Below are 23,599 nucleotides of genomic sequence, written 5' to 3'. Positions count from 1 at the left end.
TGCTTTGTATATATTATCATCTGAATATTTATTACAGGGGTGGGGATTTCACACCAGATAATCCACCAGAGCACAACAATTTCAAACTCAAGCCTGAGCTGAGCTTTGGGGTGATGTAAACTCCAGGGTATGTGCAGCCTGCCAGAGATGAGGCCGCCTTGAACAAACAGCAAAGCCAAACTCACTGCTGGTCCTGTTTTCTCCAGGATGTCACCCACGGGACACAGCAGCAGGAGCACTCGGTGCTCCATGTTCAGGCATCACCTGCCTGAGTTTCCATGGTGGTTTCCATGGGCTGCATCTCCAGCTGGCAAACAACGGTCCCACCGCGCTCACCGCCATCGCTAACGAACCGGCCACAATCAACTCACCCCACCGGAGGGATGAGGACAGGGAGGGTCTTTGGTTATGCTCTGGATACACCACTCCAGGAGCCACCAGTTTATCCTGCACTGGTGCTGCCAGCACACAGACCTCTCATCCCGCCTGGGGACCCGCGCCCGCCACCGCCGCCTGTCTCACACTCGCGTTGCAGGCGAGTCTGGCTACGAACTAGTTCGTACTTCACAGACACGCAGCAGAGAGCAAACACATCACAAGCCTGTTTGTCCTTCTCTCCCTGTACAGAGAACCCCCTCTGGGTGCTGGGGACGCTCCCAGCCACACACGTCTGCAGCGTATCGGGGGCTTGAGGCCAGACTCTCAGCGAGTGTGAATCTGCGGATGCTGACGGGACAAAACCAATTACAACCAGATTAAGATCTTGCTGCATTTGAGCCTGGACTGGTTGCCATTAAAAGCAAAACCCCTGTGAGCAGCTAAAACCAGCCTGAACTGACGGGTCATCGTCCTCTCTTGTTCTAAACCTATGGGTAAAATCACTTCTGTCTGGTAGCTCTCCCAGAGCAGCCCTCTAGACAGGACTTTTCTAGACCTTTCCTATCGCTTTTTTATAGGTGAACACTCTAAATACCAACATAAAACCACAGGGGCTCTTTTTCTCAACCTGTTATTAACAATCTGGGGTTACTGCTTACTGCTTCCAGCTCCCACCAGATCCCCTTAAAGGTTACGTATCTGGGGAGACCAAGGAGCTCTTCAAAGAACACAGATCACTTCCCAGCAGCCAGAACCCAACGAACTGCCGCAGATCACCAGCCAAAGGGCAGGGAAACGGGACCAGGGCAGTGCCAAAGCCAACAGGATAGCTGGTACTGTGGAGTTTTTTGATTGCTACTGGATTTTTATCACTGAAAGGAACGTGGATGATGGAAACAGGGACACTCAGAAACAAAAGCCAACTCCATCCACATCAGGAGCCTCCATCCTCCAGCCTCAATCCACTCCTCTTGCCACGGTTGTAAAGAAGAGTGGTTCAAGAGGACAAACAGCTTATAAGGGCCATCAGGGTTGGGTTTCCACACAAGGACCCAAGAAGTAAGGCCCACCCTGATCCCTAAGTAGCGTCTCTGCTCACATCCCCCTCATTTAACAGCAAATTCCCCTCCCACCAGCAGCTCTCCATCCCGATCCCCAGCTAGCTGAGAGTATCTGGTGGGGGGACAAGCAGCAACAAACAGCTCCAGAGCTTCGGTTTCATAAGGAGTTACAAACCCCTGCACAATACTCTTTCCTTCTGGATTAAGAGAGATTTCCCCCAGTGGATTAACCTACTTGAAAGAATTCCACAAACAAAAAAGAAAATTCACTCAGATAAAAGTAATTCGGTTAAACAGCCTTGAGTATGCACCAGGTACTGGCTGGACTGTTGCAGAGCAAACTTCACATTGTCATTTACGTCTAACGCAGCTCCCCTCTCACACACAGTTCCCCTTCCCCACCCTGGGAAGGTCCACACTAATTAAAAGGAAAACATTAACATGGGAAGGACTTGTCCCTTGCCGTTACCATGCCCACACCTACCCCTCCCCTTCCATCTCCAAGGCATGGAGGATTTTAGGGGTAGGGGGAAGATGTTTAGTTTCTTTTATTTTCTTTCCCATCTTCCCTGTGCCTAAACCAGGCTTCTGGGAGTGGGAGAAGTGGGGGAAGGGGAAGGGTTTGGGGAGGATACCTCATGGCTTGAAATATCCACCTGTGCAATACTGCTACAACTGCCGGGCTCCTCTTCTCCCTCCTCTCCCCACTTGCACCATTTCTCTGCCAGACTCTGAGATTGGAGCCATTGGCCAGGGCCTGGGATTTGAGAAAAGGATTCTGTAACAGCATCTTCCTACTCACACTTGTGAAAGGTCGGTACAAGACCCCCAAGGATGCTCAGCGGAGGCCCGGAAATCAAGGAGTACCCTGTGTTACCAAGTTTGTCCTCATCCTCCTCTATGTGATTTCCTCTTGCTTGCCTAGCATGTGACTTATTTTTCCCCCCATCATATCTTCTAAACTGCAGCTCCACCCCTCCTTGTGCCTTAAGCAGTTTTCTCCTCCTTTCTGAAGGGCTCCGGAGTCAGGATTTGGTTTTCCCAGCTGTGAGGATGCTCCCCACAGCTGTGTTCTGTTGGGGTGTTCAGCCTACCTTCCCTGAAGCAGCAAGAAAAAGGAGAGGTGTGGGGGGGGGGATCTCTCCAGCCTTCAGGTCCTTTCCCTCTCCAAACAAGTTCATAAACAGCAAACAAAACACAGATTTGCGATTAGCTTGCAGGGGGAACTGGTTATGACTTGTGCTCAGCCGGCTTAGACTGAAGCTCCGCCGATGGGGCAGCGGTTTTACGATTCAGAGAACGCAGCCGTGAGGTATTTTTCTGTCCATTTAGACAAGTAGATAGTTTCAAGCCTTGGTTAACCAGGACTTAAAGGAGAAGCACAGTTTCAGCTTCTTGATGACTTCCCTTCGGGCCCACTCCCCACCCCCTAATCACCTTCTCCTGCCCAAAACTCGGGGTCTTCCTCCCGCACCGAGACCTTCTGATAAAATGCCCCCACAGAGCCACCTTCAGTTTGTCCTCAGAGCATCTGTCACCATGGAATGGCTGTCGGGCATTCGGTGCATTCTCTTAGCCAACGCCAGAACAGAGAGAGAAGCAGCCAGGGTCAACTCACAAACAGATACAAAGCAAAGAGACAGAGAGACAGAAATTTAGAGGCCAGTCACCAATAAAGATGGAGAAGGGTGTGAAGATGCTCCCAAATTGCAGAGCCTCTAAATGCATGGAACCAAGCGTTCAGTCACTCTCTCACTCTTGGATATAATGTTCGGTTGGATGGCATTCTCTTACACGCTGGTAGGGCTGGGCTCCTTCCATTCAATCCCAGCCATTATCCTTGATCATGTGAGCTAGTTCAATGATGTATTTGCCTTCTTTATACTTCTGGCTGCTTTCAAAAGCGTGTTCCTGAAAAAAAACCAAACCCAACACCAAAAGGAGAAAAGAATGAGGTCAAGATGATATCAGAAGGTAAAGTCGTGGTTACTGATCAGACGTGGGCACATTGGCACAAGTCTCAGCCTTGCCTGCAAACTGCAGGTCCTGCTGTGGGCTTTGGGAAAACTACGTTGGGAGGATCTTAAATCCTGCTCCGAGCTGTATTTGTGGCCTGGAAGAAGGGAACCATGTAAACATGCAGCTTTCTGTAGGCCAATGGCAACTGCCCCTTGAACTATGGCTTAGGAATCATTGGTGATTCAAACCCAGCTCTCTCTAGGTCTGGGAATTTATTCGTGTGTGTTAGCAACACAGAGGTTGTCTGATAGCAGCTGATTATGAGACAGATTATGTGTCTCAAGGGATGAGAAGGACCCACCTGACCCAGCCAGGGTGCTTCGACACTGAGGAGGTAAGGACACCCACGGGGTCCCTAACCAGGAGGGACTCCCACTGCTGCGGCTGCATCCTCAAAAGGATGCTCTGCTCAGGTGTGTGTGCGTTTAAAACAGCAGGAGTGATGCCAGGTGACTGCTGGAGAGGCCTGGGCTGTGTGTGCCATCCTGTATTGGGTTTTACAATAAACTCTGTTTATGGACTCAGCATCCTTCTCTGTTTGTGAGATCCACGCCGTGTTTCTGCACGAATCCCGAGCAGATGAATTTTTGATGCTTTACTTTTTATAGCCTTTCGCCTGATTTATTAAAGAGTATTTCTGTCCAGAGGCTGCAGATACAATATACGTTTTGTTTAGACACTGGTCAAACTGTTTTGACAAACAAGTACACTGCGTGCCTCCTGAAGCAGAAATCAGGATGTAGCATAAGGTTTTATTTGAAGGTAATTCAATTTACCAAGAGCAAGAGACAGCAAACAGACAAACTCGTGTTCAACAGCGTTTCCAGTGGGAAGGGTGCAGGATTAACAATATATGGGTCTATTATTCCATTATTCTGCTATCATTTGGGGGAAAAAAAGACAAGACAAACCATGAGACTGAGGGAAGTTATCCTCATGCATCCACAGGAACAACAAATGGTACCAGTACTCACATATTTCCAACCCAGCGTGGTTTTGCAGTTTTCACAGTAAATATCTGCAACCGCGTGTAATCCTGTTAGTAACACCCGCTCCTCTGCTGGGCCACAGCCCACATTAACTCTGGGGAGAAAGGAGAGATGCTCCCTGTTAGTGTGACACGTCACGGCGCTACAGCGGAGCCGACAGCAAGTTTATCACCACGTTTGAAAACAGAATTCAGGTTGGGTCAGGATACCCAGTACCAAAGCTGGGCCCAAAACAAAGGTCTCAGCAGGATGAGAAGGTGAAAGGGATTTTTTTTTTGCTTAAAATTCAACTACAAATTCAATAAAGTTTTCAGCAGGTTAATCACGTTCTAATAAATTAATTAACGATGAGTTTGAGAACGATTTGCATATTCAACTTGGTAAAGAGGTACTTTTACTGTCCCAAATGGGAACTTGAGAAATGGAGCTGTTCTTGTGAAAGACATCCCAGTGGCAATGTTTGTTTCTGTTTTCAGTTATTGGGGAAATAATAATAAATAAAATAAAATAAAATAAAATAAAATAAAATAAAATAAAATAAAATAAAATAAAATAAAATAAAATAAAATAAAATAAAATAAAATAAAATAAAATAAAATAAAATAGTAGTTTCAGTTATTGGGAAAATAGTAACAATAAATAAAATAAAATAGTAGTTTCAGTTATTTGGAACGTGACACTACTCAATGTTTACACTAGCTTGAGAAAGTAATTCGTAAATAGCTATTATTTATTCTCTACATTTTTGAAACTTTGACTCTTTGGTCCAGCCACACTCTCTGAGGAGAGAATGACTCATCTGTTAGCTCTTACTTTTCAATCTGATGACGAAAAAACCACCTTTTCCTAGCTGCTTGTCTGAAGCCTGGACAGAGAATCAGATACGAATCAGAGCTGCTCCCTGGCTCTCTCGCTCCAACCGCTTCCAGCAAGCTCCCCAGTCTCGGGCAGAGGTTTTCTAAAGGAAGACTCTCCTTTTGTTTTCTTCTTCAAGAGGGTTCTCTTAATTCTAAGACAGGCAGAGGTGACACGCACGAGGTTATACTCACACTGAATTGAAGAGGTATGCACGTCCTTGGCTTCCTTGAAAGGACTGAAAGGCAAGAGAACAACATTCAGTCGGGTGGCTGAGGGACCTGGGGCTAACCCAGGACCTGCCCTCGATGACTCCATGGAGGGTGGTGGCAGCAACTGTTAGCCAGGGCCTGAGACACATTGCTGCAGCCTTGGAGACGGAAAGGGCACAGAGCAACACATCAGGAGGAGACAAGCACTGATAAACAGAGGTCTTGTCCTGCAGAGGGGAAGGGAGCAGCTGGCTCCAGTTCCAACGCCTGCCCGTTTCACAAGGCATACTGGCAGCCTGCAGCCGGTGTCACCGGCATTCCCAGCGCTGTGCATGCCCAAGGTACTTCCCAAGAGTTAACCTGCTTTCTCTCTTCTGTGCCACCAACATCTACTTCCCCCCTTTCAGTTCTGCTGATGAATTTCACGCTGCTGCCTCAACCTTCCCCAGTGCAGCCACGCTGCCAAGTACCAATCCGAGTCTCTCCTAAACCCAAGGTGCTCACAGAGGCTTCCTGCTGCACTGCCACAGTTCTGAAGCACCGCCTGGTGCACTTGCTGGCACATGAATTCCCCTTAGGAAGATGAACAGATGGAGAACCAAACCGAGAGACTGGGACCTATCTGTGCAAGGTGCTGTGCACACACATACAGCCTCCACTCCAGTCACTTTACAAAAGACTTTAACCATGCTGAGGTGTCTGGAAGCCTTCACATTCCTACTGATGCCAGGGTTGGATCTAAACATAGGATGAGATACAAGCAGAGAAAGATGAACATGGATAGGAGACAACCACCAAAACCTCACCTGTCACAGCACATCCTCTCTGCCCCACATTTCCTTGGGATCTCAAAACACCATGAAAAGGTAGGGTTTGGGACAGGGGGACAATGCCAGCCTGACAGGAGACTCCAGGTAGCCAGGGCACTTCAAGAGCCAGTGGGCTCCATTTGTGTCACGCCTGTAACAGCACCCGGAGACGAAGCCTCGCTTACAGGAGCTGGCTCACACCCAGCAAGTGCTGCCTGCATTTTTAATGTCCTTTGACAAGCACACACTGAATTAAACATTTGGTGCTCACAGGGAAGAAAAAGCACAGTTGCTCTCTGCACACAAGTCACCTTATGAGGTACCTCAGGGAATGTACGCACAGAGGGGCAAGGAGCTGGGGAAGGCACAGAGTGGCTTTTCTGGACCATTTAATCCTTTTATTTGCATCTTACCAGGCACCTTGGAATATTTACTGGTTTTCTTAAAACCTCAGCTTTGACAGATGAGCAGTGATTTCAGACTTAACACCCTTAAGAGGGGAGACAGAGCTTTGAGCAACGAGCAACACTCAAAGTTTAACATCCCCAGCCCCCTAACACTGGGCATTCGTTACATGACCCAACCCTGGGGCAGCGTAACTGTCTACTCCCTGTGAGACATGAAGCCACCCACAGAAAGTCCCTGTTCTGCCCAGGCTGACCCTGTCCCTCAGCCCAGCTCTAGGGATGCACCCTATGCCTGCCCAACCATTACCTCATGGGGGAGCCATGCCCAAGAACCTTCAGCCTCCACAGATGGATCTGCACCACGTTCCACACATCCACACACATCAGCTGCCTCCTCTGCACCAGGGAGGCTGTGACATGGTTCCAGCTAACTGTCCTAACTCCCAGAGCTGGGGTACCAACCCATTAGCTCCAGTGATATTTCTGGGTGCTGCCCGACAGGCAGCTCCTAACAGCCCATAAGGCCTCCTCTCCATCATGAGGCCCACTGATGCCAAAGGCAGAGCCAGAACATCCACTCAGCAGCAGGAGAGAACAAACCACATTCAGGGTGTGATTTAAAGCTGCCCTGACAGGAGAACGAGTGGGGCCTGTCACCAATGTTTAGCCTGGCACCATCCTTGGTGTTAAGGTACCCTCCAAAGCAGTGAAGGCTCATTGGAAGATTCCCCAATTGCAACAATGCCTGCAGGAGGCTCCTCAGCACGGAGTGGAGGCACCTCTGTGGGCAAACAGGCTGCCACGGGGCACACATCCAGTGATGAACACTGCCCGTGAGGCCTGGGTGGCACCAAGGGCTCCGTCAGCTACAGAGTCACTGCCTGGCAAAAGAACCAACTCATCCTGGAGGAGTAACAGCTCTTCAGAGGAATCTGCAGGCCAACACTAGTGGCCACCCAGGGCACAGAAGAGCCACTCAATTCAGAGAGGATGCCTGAGGCCCTTGGGTATCTCTTTCACGCAGACAATAGCAGCGCCCTGAGCAATGCCTCTTTCCTTGGGCAGGAATTAACTAGGACACACAGCTCAGGCATGCTTGTGTAATTGCATTTATTAGAGAAGCTTCTTTTAATCCTTCTGCAGCACTCAAGTTCTTTATTACTGCTACTGTCAGCTGGCTGATAACCCACATGCCAGCTTGGCCTGGCCTGACACGCAGCACAGGGTCCTGTGTGGCAGAGCAGGGACCGACACAAAGCGGATGCCCTCCCAGGCCAGAACGCAGAGGCCAAGGCAGACCCATGCCCTGCTCCCTCTACCTTGCCACAGCAAACAGCAGGAGCGCTGCCAGCCTGTCCACGCTGCTGGAGAGGGATAGCAGCCCAGAGGGATGGGCTGTGGATGGGTACTGGGATGAAGCAGAAGGCCTTGCAGCAACATCTGTGCCATCAAAGCAAACCGAAAGCAGATGAAGCTTGCTAACCAGGCAGCCCTCCCCAGCAAATACTTTTCCATAAACACCAAAGTCACTAAGTTTGCCAATAACAACAGCCACGGGAGCAAAGTTTATATTGGTACAGAAATAGGATTTTCCATTACTGCTGTACAAAGGCCTGTCTTTAATAAACAGCACAACCAAACCCATCGGCTTTGTGCTCAGGGCTCACTGGACACTGTTCCAGCCCACTCTCAGGGGACAGTAGCATCCTTCCAGAGGTACCCAGCTCAAGCCAGCACTTTAGGGCATCTAAGGGCGGTCATTGAAAAAGAGAAATGCCATTAATTATCTCCTGCCCAAGCAGACCTTTTCGACATACCACTGCTGAGCTTTCAGGGCTGCTGCCTGGACTAATGTTCAGCCTCCAGCTAGCTAAGGATCCATCCAACCCTACAAAAAGAAGTGAGAAAGGTCTGGCAACCACGTTAAGTTCACCAGCACGTTTCCTCTCTGCAAGACTGAGCTGCCTGTGTCCTGGGCAGGTTTTATCAGGCTGTTGTAACCTCAACACTTTCTGAAGACGCCCTTTCTCTGCTGGCACTCCAGAGAAATCGGCACACGCTGTAACGGGCACTATGAAATCAGAAGAGACACATCTATTTATACACTAACAGATGTTCTTTGCTTTTGGGTTTGCAAAAGAGACCCACACAAAGAGATTTCCACAACACACTTGGCTTTCCCTGAACAGGGGCAGTCGGCAGTAGGACCTATTTTCTATGCTATGTGTTTTCTCTATGTAGATTTTCTTGCTATACATTCAAAGGTGTATCCCACACACATACTTCTAAAGCCAGGCTTATTATTCACTAAAACAACAGCTCCTGACATCACTTTCCAGCTGAAAGAAATGGAAAGGATTTTCTTGTTGTTGTTTCCCACCAAAAACCCAAGCACGTCTTTGCTCTGCGCTGCTAATAGCGTCTGGCTGGAAACACATCTGTATATGCCAGCAACAGAGCTCTCCCTCCCCATCCTGCCTGAGCCCTCTGAAAAACAATACATGCTTCTGAGATGCTCAACACACAACAGCTTCTGAGATGCTCACCACACAACAGCTTTCTTCTTCAAAAACCTGCCCCACTCCTGGGTGCTCTGCTTGGAGGCATCTAAAAGCTGCAGGGAGTGAGAAGCACTGATTTGAGTACCTGGGTGGGAAACCACCAACCCAGAGCCAGCTCCTTGACTGCTCTGGTTTAAGTTCCTATCGCCCATCATACAGATGCTTGTTATGGCCTCCCCAGCTGTGCTGATTCCAAATGACATCTGTGGAATTATTACTTTTAAAACCAAATACTTGGTGGATGTGAAGGAATTGGCTTTTTCTCCTTGTGCTGTACCATGGGTGCAGTTTAAAGGGCAATCACCCAGATGATTTAATAGCCACAGTATGGGGGCAGACACAAATAGTTCAGAGTAGGAAGCTCTCAGACTAAACTCGCCAGCAAAGAACCACAGCGCAGAGCTGCAGCTCTGGTGAGAGACAGTCTGCAGGACAGGGAATTTGGGTTTCACAGACGCTGCTAAACCAGATCTGCTGCAGAAAGAAGCGTAACTCAGCCAGCATCTAAGCAGCGCCAGCTCCTCTGCGGCAACACGCTCTGTTCGCTAGAGATGGGCTCAGCCTGCAGGACTCAAAGTTGAGCCCATCTCCACTCAACACCCATGACCTTGGGAGCTGCTGTTTTGGTTCAGGCTACTCATTATATTCCAGCCTTGACCTGCAGTGCTGGGTCTACTCTGAGTAGAGACACACGACTCCTTCAGAGCCTCCTGCAGCGGAGCGACAGCACAGGGGTGCAGAGAAGGGCCAATGCCCCTCCATCCCTCCAGCCTGTTTCATGTTCCACCTGCCCTCCCACCACCATCAGCCCTTCACTCTCACATCCTCCTGTCCCTGGTGGCCGCTGGAGGCACAGAAGGGAATTTTTACACTCGATCAGTACAGCCAGGGACAGGCATGAATTCTGAATGTGCTCCAGAGACGCCTACGCACCATACCCCCTCTCCCTAGTACCTACAGCTTCTCATTCACCGCACAGCCCACTCAGCAGTTCCGCGGGCTGAACGGATGACAGGATTAATACCCCAAGTCTTTGTGACGGTGTTTGACAATGGGCTAAGCACAAAAAGAGCTGGCTGGAATCATCTGGAAAAATAGGAAGCAGTTTGCCAGGACTAAATGGCTACATACTGATGGCTGTTCTCTGCGGACTGCGGCAGAGAAACCACCACCACCCCCCCTTACCTATATCCAGCTGGCAGCCTTTAAAAAAAGCCAATAAAACAGAAAGGAAAAGGCATCTGGTCCCAAAGAGGTGCAAGGGGAAAAAAAGAACAGAGTGTGCCCCTCCTGAAAGCTGCAAATGGTTCTCACTGCAAGGATCAAACAGGAGCAGAGGGCCCAAAGCTGCTGCCAGAGATCAATGGCAGTCGGCACGTCCCAGGCAATGCGAAACGGTGGCACTGGGAGAAGCCAAACGAGCACAGCCATCTGGACTCCTCAGAAAATAAAAGGGATGTGATTTCTGAGCTTGTGATATCCCCACTGGGTCAGAGCAATTTAACGAGCACGAGAATCAGTATTGGGAACTCCGGGGTCTAAGAGGCACTGAAGCCTGTGGGAGAAAAACCAATCCAGGGACCTGTTCAGAGGCAGCTCTGTTATCACTTCCATCCCACCTACACGTGCCACTCTTGTTTTTAAGTTACTACGTTTGCACAACACTGCTGGTATCTGTTCTTAATGCTGAACCCATAAAAGTGAGATAGTCTCCTAAAATAGAACCTGAGAAGGGAAGGGACACCTTTGAAGTATGACCAAAGCAGGACGTCAATCCAACTAGTGTGCATACAAGCTCGTGTATAAAGATACACTCCACAACACAGGCTCTCCTCACACTCCTCCCACTAGCTTAATCCCAGTTCCCATCAGCTGCAATCCCACCCAGCAACGACCAGCCTCCCACAGAAAGCTCTACCTTAATGGCACATTTCTGACCCTGTTAATTAAAGCAACACTGATTTGATTATAAAGACAAGCTCTGCAAGGTGTTTGGAGGAGCCGCTATGCCCGGTAACAGCATCAGACATATGATGTCTCCAAGGGGAGGATACTCCTGAGTGACTGTGCAGTGCAAAGGAAGTTGGGAGAAGCTAACAATGCTGGTTCCTGCTGCAGATTCTGGGGGGCTGCACTAGACAGTGTGAGCCATTACAACCATCTATCCACATGGTGTTTGAAGGATTTCCCAAGGCAGCACGAGCTCGGTGACGCGGTCCCTGTATCCGTGCAGAGTACAGACCTCCTCAGGGTTCATTAATTCCACCTTGTTCTTCCTCACAGAAGGGACACTCCACAATCAGATTAAACTGAGATTCAATTCCACTCTGATTGCATGAGATGCAGACCCACGTCAAGGGGACTGGTTACATTATTCCACCTCATGCACAGATGTGACCTTACTGCGTTCAAACCCTGTTCCTCAGTTTTAATTGAGTTTTAACATGGGTCCTTAATGCTATTTAAAGTCAAAGGTCGATATGGAATTAGTGGACCAAACTCATCTCTGAAGTAATTCAATTAATTCAGCACAGCTTCACTCCCCAGCAGTTTACGCCGCGGTGTGATTACGCAGCGAGTAACGACAAGGCTGCCGTGTTTCATCCCAGGAACAGCTACATCTGAGGAGTTGTACATCATGTTTGTGCCTCAGGTTATACAGCCTGTGAGAAGAAGATGCTCAGGCTGGAAAGATGTAAGATGCTAGTAGAGTGGGTTTTTTCCTTCTGCTGGAAAGGTGTTATTACAGGTTTTCATTCTGGCAGCAGCAGGTGGTCATTCAACCTCCCCTTGTCCCCTCTGTATCCGACCTGAGATGTGTTGCTGATAAGAGCCTTTTGTCCTAACAGGAACCAAGTCAGCACTTCCACTGCACAGGATAGGTGGGGAGAGACCACAGCCAGGCAGGGTGAAAGGTCTAGACACACACCCCCAAGGAGACAGGTGAGCTGTGTCACTGGCATTGTTCCCCTGCAATCCTTGGAGAATGGTATTTAGAGAAACACAAATTGCCTAAAATTGAGGGGATTTTTCTTCCTCACGTGCAAAGATTTCTCTAACACCATATAAGCCACCACTCTGCTAAGCAAAACCCTGAGGAAAGCTCCATAAAACACATCAAAACTCAGAAAGTAGCTGCAAACTGCTCCGGCCCCTTGTCCCTCCACCATGCCTGGCAGGCTCCCCTCCAGACTCTGACTCAGTTCAAACACAACGCTGCTGAGTCTCATCGTGTTAGCCTGAGCCCAGTGCTCCTCAGCCTCCTCATTAAAGCCCTGGGCTGCTGGACTCTGCTATTTATTTTTAAATGTGTTTCTAAGTCCAGAGACTCCAAAGTGAAGCTTCAGAACCTGAACGCTAAAGGCACAAAAAATTGAAGGCAAATAAAAACCACCACACCAGCTTCATGACATCTACAGAACATCACAATGGTTTGAGGTTCCTCTTGTCACCTGGATGGTCTCTGCTTGCTGCTGCTCTTGTGCTCCAACACTTGACATTAAGATGAAAAAGGATGGAAATACTGTGGGAAACAAAGCAGACATGCTGTTTACTTTTGAAAGCAATTACTCTGATTTATTTAGGGTGCAGACAGAACCAGAGCGACTTCAGGAGACAGATCCCTCCCTTCTCTACACAGCCCAAGCAGGGGGGATAGATGTGCACGACCAAGAGCCCTGCAGCCCCACAAGAGCAGGGAGAGACATCTCCCTTCCTCTGCTCAGCATCCTTGCCCAAGGAAAATCCACCCCTGCGTTACCACTGCTCCTGTGAGCATGGACAGCTGCCATGTCCCCTCACTTCAGAGCAAGGATTCAAGATCTACCAGAGTCCTGGCAGGCAGGAAGGGAATTTAGCATCGAGCTCTTTGAGCAAGCCCAGTTTGCTTCTTGTGGAACATGCACATCATCCCCAACCCTTCCCCTGGTCTTGCTGCCAGGAACAACGTGCTGCACAGCAGAAATGTACAGTGCAGGTAACTCTCACAGGAAGCCCATCTCTTTTGGGCAAAGAGGTAGAAGAGATCTAGGCTTTCTAACATCTCCACCGAGTTCTGGAACTACTTATGTATTGATACCAGGCTATTTAGTCAGGCAAAAAGAACATCATTGCCTAAAGAGCATTTATAACCCCATGGGAAGAGCAACTGGGGAGAAAGGCCAGGCATGTGTCATTTAGAAGAGCTCAGCAGAACTCTCCAAGCAATGAGCCAAGCCACCTGGCACAACAGCACTGGGTAACAGAGCCCAAGCTGCAAACTCACACACACAGAAAGACCACAGGTTAGTTCCTGCTGGACAAAAAGACCACCACTTGTGACAGAAGATCAACATTAAACCAAGGAAAACTACCAAGGTATGGCCACTCATTCACTTGGAGCTCCTTGCAGGAACACTGCATGAACCCTGGAGAAGAGCAGGTCCCCTCCCACACACAGTGCCTGAAAGGAGATGGGAAACTCCACACTGACTGTAGGATCTAGATGGAGAAGGAAATTAATATCCTTATCTTCCAGGTCTTCATGCTGGGCCTAGGGCCATACTGCTGGTTAACCCTGATCCTCCACTGCTTCATTCCCACAGCCACCAGCATTCCCAGATCGGCAGGAAGTTCAGGGGAGTTGGGTACCAGGGATGCCAGCCTCATCCCAAGTCATCAGTCACATCCACCAGTGCAAGCCTGTAGGTTTTGGTATGTAGAAGGGCAGCATGGAAAGAAGCACATTGTTATTTCCTGAGAAAAGCTACAGAAGATGAAAACCAAGCCCAGTGGTGTCTTTCTGGATACAGAGGATGAAAAACCCCATTTTATTCTAGTGAATCTGGGATTGCTGCAGCACCAGCTATGGTGTTTCCCCCCCAGTTTTTGAGTGCTGCTGTTTCCTATGCTGACACCAGCCCAAAGCATCCAACACTGGAGTCACTTTAAAAAGGAGCAGCAGGGAGGGAGGGTAAAGCCCTTTCTTTCCACATTAATTATTACTGCTGCATGTGTTTATCTCTAAAACCCAAGGCAGAACTGGAAGGGAAGATGGAAACTGCTAATGCAACAAGTTATGAAATTAGCAGCACAACAGTGACTGTCTGTGGATCAGTGGAAAGCTGTACCCCATTAACACACCCACTAAGCTGGAAACAGCACTGACACTGAGAACAGCCTCACTGGAGAGGCTCAGCCTCTTACAGGTCTGCCTGTGTGCCCATGCCTGCACTCCTCCCCAGCCTGCTCTCTCAGAGCTGGGCTGGAAGGTGTTTGTATTTCAGATGCTCTGTAAGCAGCTAAAGCTTCATCTGATTTTAACCCATTCCTTCTGTGGCAACCCCCACTGAAAGGGGAGACCACAGATACCTTCAAATTCCAGGCTCAGCTTCTACCTCCATTATTGCTACTTATTCTGAGACTTACCACTTCCATGCAAACAGTATTTTAGGAGAGGGAGGACTCTGGGTGGAGATCCCTTGTGCACTTGAGCTTATGTCGCTGCCCATTTCAGTTCTGCTGGCTGAGAACAACCATCAGCCCAAGCACCTCCAGCAGACACAGAGATATCCCTCTGTAAGAGGGGATAGGCTCCTGAGAGACCTGCTTCTTGCTGGCAGACATAACAGCTCTCCTAAACCAGGCACGAAGCCCTCTGACAGCATTTCCTGCTGTTATAAAGTGAGACTCCCTGAGGGGTCTCAGGGCTGGGAGACCCATATCTGGATTTTCTCCTGGGCTCCCTCTCAGAACTATAAATCAAAGGACACCACCAAGCCTTTGTGCCCACTGCCATTTCCTCCTCTTCCAACTGCAAGGGCTGAGACACCCAACGAGCCCAGGAAGGCTCAGACCTGACCAACTCCACACTCCAGTTGTTCAGGATTTGCAGCAGTTGCAGCAAACCCCCTGATGATTCACTGCCCTTCGTCCCTGGCAGTTCCCTGGATAACAAATGGGAACAGTATTTTATTTATGCCCAGGTCATCAATTCTAAGGCAGAGGAAGCAGCAGATGAAAGGAGAGTTATTTCCATGAAGAAGTGATGGATTAGAAGAATCCATTTTTACCCTCTCCCTCCTCCCTGACAGGGAATTCTAAACCATTCTGAATTATTACCTTTCTCATTCTTTTTTGGAACAGAAGGAAGTATTTTAAAATTGCATCTCAATTAATAGCTGTATAAACACAGTTATACAAAGAGATACAAATTACCTTGGACTTTTTCTATTAAACAACTGTGTCCCGACTAAAGAGGCTTGATCCTGACCATCTTCAGATCCCATTACTGACAGCAGGAACTGAAGGAGCACAGTAACTTTGCAGGGTAAACCCAGAGGAAGTGATTACACAGGACAGAGATCTAATTTAGGCAGCTCTACCAGGGAACAGGTATTACAAATACTCATTGCTCAGCTCTGGTTTCATATCCTGACTTTCCTGCATGTGGCATTTCTGTTTGTTTATTCCTTCTCAGAGCTGATGAGAGATACTTGAATGACCCACTCCCCTCCTCCCTGCTGCAATACAGGCCAGCAACAGCAAGGACAGCAAGGACAGCAAGCACCAATCTGCCTAGCAAAGGTGTCCTAGGGCCAAGTGTGATTGCAAGAGTTCAACCCTGCCCAACCATCACTCCATCTCCTGGTCGGGATGCTGAAGGAAAAGGTTCCCATTTACCATTTGATGACACATTGTTCTACTCAAGTCCCCTCAACCCACACTTAATCTTAAGCTAAGAACTACCATCAAACTCTAGCATCAGCTGTGCTGTGAAGATGTTACTGCTGTGCACTACTTGAGGCTGGAACAATGAGAGCTGTGCTGTTACTGTATATCTGAGCCTTACACACAGAAATAGTAGGTACTATACAACTACTTCGTTAGCAAAAGTAACCCAATGATGGGAAACACAAGCCAGACAAGTCTAAATTCAAAGCCTCCAATTTGTAGCAGTTAAGGATGATTAAGCACTGGAAAAAGTGACCAAGGGGAGCAGTGAATTTTCCTCCTTGTAGTCTTCAAATCAAGACTAAATGCTTTTTCTGAAAGACATGCTGCAATCATGATGAAACCTGCTGGCCTGTGCTCTAGAGGAGGTCAGATGTGATGATGTGATAGCTCCTCTTGGCCTTCAAAGTTCATTACCATGAAGCTGGAACCTTAAATTCACATTTGGGAAGAAAGGAGATCTACTCCTAAAGCAGGAAGAAATGCCATGTAATGAAAAATATTAAGAACTTTACCCATGGGAAGCAAATACTCTCCTCACCCCACACATGGTTTTTCCCTACGATGGACATGCAGGATTTTCACTTGGCTGCTCTTGGACCCTCACTGAATCTTTCTTCCATTAGACTCAAGTTTTCAAACACCCACCCTGTAGTTTTAAGATTTTAGCCTGTGTTCATGCTCCTCCCTCCACCCAGCAAGTAACTTCATGTCTTCAAGGTGACCAGACATACAAACATCAGCTGGTTCATGAGAAATAAAGAGGTAGTGACGTTCCACATGGCCTTGCCCACATCATCAGAAAGAAGAAAGAAAAAAACACCTCAAAAGCCCAACAGCTGCTGCTTATTTCACCTGTACATGGTATATCAAATGCTTCAGAGCAGCTGAATTAATCCACACGTGCACTGAAAGCCAGCACCAAAGCTTCCTATCTTTTTAGCTGCAGCATGGAGCAAAGCCTGATGCTTTCAGCCTGCCATAAAGCTCACCAAGAGGCTGCTGCACCACCAGGCTCAGTCTCCAGCAGTTTGCTAGCCAGGGAAGCTGAAGGGACACAATGACCAGGAACAAGGTTTGTTTATAAACCTTGCAACTCCTGCCTGAGAAGACAGAAAAGACAGGTTCTCAGCACTCCCCAGCTAACAATCCAACCCCATATGAGAAAGCCAGGCACACACAAGTCCTCTATTTTATTCTGTCCTCTCTGTGCTGGAGCAGCTGCAGGCTTTGGAGTTGAGAGATTTCACATTGGTGTTCAGCAAGGGTCCTGTGCAGACATCAAAGGGAAGCCTCAGGCCAGCTCCAGAGGAGACGTCACCGCATAACGCTCAGTGGCTGGATCCCAGGAACTCATGGAAAAAAGAAACTGCAGGACGCCCACAGGACATTCCCTACATATTTCCATAATCAGGGACATTTCTGCTTAATTACTGTTCACATAAGAGTCAGCAACCAAGACACTAACAAGGCTGTCTTTGGCCTGTGTCTTTCTGCTCTTGTTCCCATCCTTTTTTACTGGACACCAGGTACAAAGGAATTCAAGGACAAAAGGCTGAGAAATGGCTTGAATAGCACAGAGTAGGTAGAACCCAGCATCACATCTGCCACTTCAAAGGAGGAGAAAAGATGCTGTTTCCACTATTGGATGTCTGTTATGTTAGCTGCTCCCCCAGGCCCCACTACCAAATGATGCAGAAGGCACATCTCTCAAGAAGAGACCCTCCATCTCCTTCCTGGAGAGGTTTTGCCACCATTGATTATCCAATATATATATATTTTCTTAAACAGTCTGAAAACCATGGGATGTTGTGCCTGGGAGAGATAAATATAACAAGTACTTTCATTTCTTTTTTGGCAGTTGGGAGGCACTGAAATATGCTTTTCACCTACAGTTGCCTGGCATGGTATTTTTGTTTTTCCAGTAAAGCCAAAGAAGATTAGGACATGCTGTACTAATTCTTAAGAGCACACAGTACCTGCTCCAAAGCTTTATTTTCCAAGCAGCCTGGATGAAACAGCAGCAGTTCAATTGTACAGGTGGGGAAGAGAGGAACAGAAGACATTAAATGACTTACTCAAGGTCATACGAGATTCTGTTGCAGGGCAAGGTTGAGATCCCAAAGTCTCAGTCCACTTAGACATTGGGAAAAGCAATGAAACAAGAGCAGGTACTAAATCTGGCACCCATTCTTCAATGATGCATTGCTGCAAGGGAACAAGAACCTCCACTCATCCTAACCCAGACACCAAAGGAACACAGAAAGGAAAACTAGTTACTCCACCCAATCTATCTGATCACCTTATATTTCCTAAGTCAATAAGGCCTTTCTTGGCCAGACAATCCAACCCACAATTTAGATCTTATTACAAATCAGACATACTAAACCACTTTCTCCCTCTGGCTGCAGAAGATAAAAGGCCAAGCAAACAGGCAACATTTTGGTAACCGGCTTCACGTAACAGCTTTGGGTTTTCTTAAAAGCCTCAGTATCGATTGTTTTCTTTAAATAGCAACGACTCAGTGAGAAACCTTCTCCCCATTCTGATGTGCAAGGTTTTCCTGAAGTAGGAAAGAAAGTAAAAACCACCCTGCCAAAGCATATTTGTCAAAGAGTTTTGGATACCCGGTCCTGGTAAAATACTTTGAAGTCAAAGTAAGTTAATGCTGCTGTTGAAGGGCTAAGAGGGGAAACTTGGGAGATGAAGAGGAAGCAAAGTATGGACTGACACAGAACAATACTGGGATTCAGCTCCAGCTCGTGTTTCAGCCAACGCAGTGAGCCAATGCTGCAATTTGGATGCATCCAAAGGAGCTAAAAGCTCATGGCATGCAAAGCAGCACAGCTCTCATGTGGTCTCTGCACAACTTGGGGCAAAAAGGAATAGAGGAATTAATTTCATCAAGCCAAATCACCAACACCCTGCTGTTACATAAAAGCCTGTTTTCTGGGGAATGCTTCCAAAGATGGTGTCACTTGGGCTGTTTTGATTAAAGTGATATAGTGAGGTTCAAGATGGGATAGGCTGCAGACCGAGGAACACTCTGGTTTGACAGAGTCTCCCACTCCCTTCACAACCCTCCCAGCGTTTGTTTCTTCCTTCCGCTCGTCACATTTTCATATGGAAAACAAGGATGGCAACTGCACTGCCTGGTTCTCAGATGCTAATGTAAGGCTGGGATGAAAGAACTGCAGAAGGCCTCGGGGAGCTGTTTAGAACCTAACTCAAACAGATAAAAAGATGACTATTTAAGTTTGCCTGGGAAAAGTTTCTACACATATTGGAACCCCCTTGAGGCAGGGACTGCCCTTCTGTTCCCAGTTTAATAGCCAGCTGTACGAATTATGATTGCACAATTGCTTTTATAAGGTTTTCAATTATACAAAGAATTTAGATTATTAAGGTTTATAACTCTGAGAAATAAAACTTTAGAGCCCTAAACCCTTCACATTCAAGTCGTGCAACCCGCTGGTGCTCCACCACCAAAGCAGACCCAACACTACTACCAATTTACACCATGGTCTACAACAAGCTTTTAGAAAGAGCAGGTCCAAGCTCTGCAGCACACTGCAGTTAATACTCCCATGATTTGATATGCACAGCCTCATATTCCCACCTTCCCTCTCATGCCCATATTTTAGCAGTCAGCATTCCTGGGCAGCTTCTGCACGCTCCAGCAACCAGCACCTCAAAATCCAAGCTGTTTGCAGCACTGGCATTGCCCTGATGGAAGCTACTTACCTGTAAATGTGTCTGTGTTGCACCATGGACCAGAAGGAGCATGGACCCAGAACAAGGTGGGGAAGGAAGCATCAAAGGTGAAACCATTGGGCACACACAGCATTGTGTTCTCCCTGGCTGGGGACCAGCCACGTCAAAAAAAGCAGAGTACAAACTCTGATCTACCATAAAAAGAAGTGAAACAACGGAGTGACTGCATCAGTGGACAAGGGCAGAGCTACGGATCGCATCTATCTGGATTTCTGGTCCTCCACAGCATCCTTCTCTAAGTTGGAGAGAGATGGATTTGATAGGTGGGCTGTTCAGTGCATAAGGAATTGGCTGGATGGTTGCATCCAGAGGGTGGTGGTCAATGACTCCAAGTCCAGATGGAAGATGGTGACAAGCAGAGTTCCTCAAGAGCCTGTGCTGGGACCAGTGCTGTTTAATATCTTTATTAATGATACTGACAGTAGGATTGAGTGCACCCTCAGCAAAATCACTGATGACACCAAGCTGAGTGGTGAAGTTCATTTGCCAGAGGGACAGGATGTCATCCAGAGGGACCTGGACAGGCTGGAGAAGGGGGCCCAGATGAACCTCATGAGGTTCAAGAAAGCTAAGTTCAGGGTCCTGCCCCTGGCTCAGGACAATCCCTGTTATCCATACAGGTCAGGAGATGATGTGCTTCAAAGCAGCCCTGAGGAAAAGGACTTGGGAGTACTCATGGATGAGGAGCTGGACAGGAAACACCAATCCACACCTGTAGCCAAGGGCTGCATCACAAGAAATGTGGACAGCAGATTGAGACAAGAGATTCTGCTCTGCTCAGACCTCACCTGGAGTACTGTGTCCAGCTTTGGAGCCCTCAACACAAGAAGGACAGGGACCTGTTGAAGTGTGTCCAGAGGAGGCCACAGAAATGATCTGAGGGCTGGAGCACCTCTCCTGCAAAGACAGGCTGAGAGAGTTGGGCTTGTTCAGCTTGGAGAAAAGGCAGCACCAGGGAGACCATATAGCAGCCTTCCAGTCCCTGAAAGATGCTTGTAAGAAAGCTGGGGAAGAACTGTTCCCAAGGGCAGAGTGATAGGATGAGGGGTGATGGTTTTAAACTAGAAGAGTGAAGATTTAGGCTGGATATTAGGAAAAAGTTCTTCAATATGAGAGTGGCAGATCACTAGCACAGGTTGCCCAGAGACACAGAGGCAGCCCGATCCCTGGAGACATTCAAGGTCAGGCTTGATGGGGCTCTAAGTGACCTGATCTAGTGAAGATGTCCCTGCTCACTGCAGGGGGTTGGACTAGATGACCTCCAAAGGTTCCTTCCAACCTTACATATTCTATGATTCTAGCAAGTAGTAAAACAAGCCTCCTTTACCCCAGTAAAGCATCTTCTGTGTCCAACACAAATCCCCCTAGTAACAGCTCTCCCAGTGGAAAGCCAGGGGAGCACCAGGGTACGTTTTACAGATACCCCAGCTGAGCACAGGAGCCTGCAGTCCCACAGCTGGTTCAAGAGGCTGGATGCATTTCACATGCCAACCTGGGCACAGACTGCTGCTGACATTCACGTTTCAAAACTCCTTAATCTGTTGAGGAAATGTGCAACCTTCTCCTCTTCACAAGCCTGAGGCTTTGTGGTTCTCAAGGACAGCTCTGCTGAGAGCCATGGCAGTCGTACCGGCAAGGCCTGGAATGACTCACAGAGTCTAACAGGAGACCTGTCTACTCTGAAACAGTGAAAGCCAAAGCCAGAGCAGCCTGCAAGCAGCACTATTCATAGCATGATACTTAAATTCTATTGTTTAGCACAGAAACATCAGAGGTGCTCAACCTGGCCCACACAACAACCGACAGATAAGGAAGGAGATGGCCTCCAACAGAAGACAGCAGGTCTGAGCACCCAACACAGAACCCAAAGGGGCTTCCAGACCTGCCAAGATGTCAGCCCTGCAAGGACAATTGTCCTTGGTGACACATTCTAACCTCTGCTGTGCACACAGGAAGGGGGAAAGCACCCACTCTTTAACAGGCAGAGCAACTCTGTCCCTTGAGATCCCAGCCTTCCTCTGGAGGCTGCTCCAAGGAGATGAACTGGTTTAAGTTGCACACACAGAGCTCTCAGTGCAATTTCCTCTTGGCTAATAAATCTTAACAGCGTGTCTGCTTTTTCTGAACACGAGTTTTATAAGCTGAACAAACTTTATGGAACAGTTGATTGCCAGGACAGCCAAAAACTGGAACCTTGATGCCTGACTGCAGCCAGGCCCTGCAGGCTCCAGCAGACGCCAGGAGATGTTTAGGTTTTACACTTCAGAAAGAGGTCCCCTTGCTGGCCTGCTCCTTCTGCATCCAAGGCCCCTAACTTAGTGGCTCTGAAGGCTTTTAATTTCATTTATCCTTGAGATCCTTCCCCTTGAGAAGGATAGATCAGAAGACAGGACAGAACCCTTCCAAGCTCCCCAGCTCAGCCTACCACCCATCCCTCACTTTTCCACTGCTAAGTGTCTTGTTAGTAGACAAATAATGCAAAAATACAAAGGCTTGAGTAACAACTCAGGAGGCTCTGGAAAGCTGTCTCACTTTTGAGTAGACCCACCAGAGAATCTTCCCTCAAACTGGGTCTTTAGCGCAGCCGCTCGGTACAGCTCAGAGTTTAACAGGGAGAACGTTTCCAGGCGCTTTGCCTCCAAATCATGATCACACAACAGCCCCTTGGCTATCCTGACAAGCATCTACATGAAGAAGGCTTGGGAAGATAATTTACCCAGCCCTGGCCATCAGCTAGTGCAGTTTTACACTGGAAGTGAGGGGGATAAGGCAGCATCATGGGAGGAGACAGACCACCAGTAAACACTCCACAGACCTAAATTTGGAAACCATTTCCCTACAACTATGTTCAAGACCACTTAAAACCAGCAGCTCACAGGTAGATCCTTTAGGCTGAGAGCCCATTTTTCAAGCCAAAACCACGGTACCGGCTAAGGCCAGACACCTCCAGCAGCAACTGACCTGCAACGCGAGCGAACGCACCCTTCCGCTGCCCGGGGAGGAGGCGGTGGCCCGGCACCTGCAGGTGAGGTCATGTACGTACCTTGGAAATGAGCTCATCGTGGTTGGCAAGGTGAGCCCTGCAGTGAATGCAGCTGTAGGTCCTGTGGCACGAAGGCAGATATGCCTGGAAAGTCTTGGACCTCGTCATCTTCACCATTGGAGCCACTGAGCGCTGCGTGAACTCTGGGGTGGCCCAGGAGGCACTCCCGCAGGACGGGTCGCACGGGAAACACCGGAAGACACAGGTAAAGGCCGTGGTTTGGCAGGTGATGGGTGTGGGGCAGGCTCCACACGCTGGTGACCGCTTCAGAGGAAGAGATTCGGGTGGAGGGAACAGGGGACTTCACACAGACCTACAGTCAGAAGAGAACAGAGAACACTCAGCTCGCAAACGCGACGGGGGTCTCCCCACCCACAGGACAACCTGGGAAGAGGCAGCGCAGCCAGGAGACAGCTGTGATGTTTGCAGATTAGATGGAGAAACACAGTTTTATTCACAGCTCAGCCACTGACTCACTGACTGCCCTCACATCTTCCTGCTCCTGTTATCTCCCATCTCCCTATCACTCCAACACCCACAATCTCTATTCATTCTTTCAACACTTAATGGATTTGGAGGTGACAACAGAGCCACTAAGACGCTGAAAAGATGATTTTCATCAAGCCTGGCCTCCAAAACACCTCTGGGGAACCACACATGCTGGAGTCCAGCCCTTAGAGAAGCCAGGCTCTGTTAGGTGGGGAGAAAGTCAGGACCTGGCACCAGGCCTGCCGGCTGCTGTCCTTCATGACACCCTGATGCCACAGCCTGCAGCAGAGC

At 48.4% G+C, this 23,599-nt stretch overlaps 1 protein-coding gene across 2 annotated transcripts; it reads right to left on the bottom strand.

Annotated features, from left to right (window-relative positions):
- Nucleotides 1–3,260: 3,260 nt before the first annotated feature.
- YPEL2 (yippee like 2) lies at nucleotides 3,261–23,009 on the bottom strand (the record flags this gene model as incomplete). 2 transcript variants are annotated; one of them, XM_084272902.1, is made up of 4 exons in its annotated part: nucleotides 22,820–23,009; nucleotides 5,497–5,540; nucleotides 4,433–4,541; nucleotides 3,261–3,350 (listed from the first exon to the last, which is right to left on the bottom strand). In XM_084272902.1, the coding sequence occupies exons 1-4, from the start codon at nucleotides 22,934–22,936 to the stop codon at nucleotides 3,261–3,263; spliced, it is 360 nt and encodes a 119-aa protein (XP_084129028.1). In that variant the 5' UTR covers nucleotides 22,937–23,009. The 2 variants fall into 2 exon arrangements, with proteins under 2 accessions (XP_084129028.1, XP_084129027.1); XM_084272901.1 differs by lacking the exon at nucleotides 3,261–3,350 and having other exon boundaries at nucleotides 4,272–4,541.
- Nucleotides 23,010–23,599: the final 590 nt, after the last annotated feature.

This window comes from Gallinula chloropus (assembly GCF_964237585.1).
Source record: "Gallinula chloropus genome assembly, chromosome: 19".
NCBI classification, from domain to species: Eukaryota; Metazoa; Chordata; class Aves; order Gruiformes; family Rallidae; genus Gallinula; species Gallinula chloropus.
Note: the sequence above shows the minus strand (reverse complement) of the source record. Positions and strands in the feature narration are given on the sequence as shown.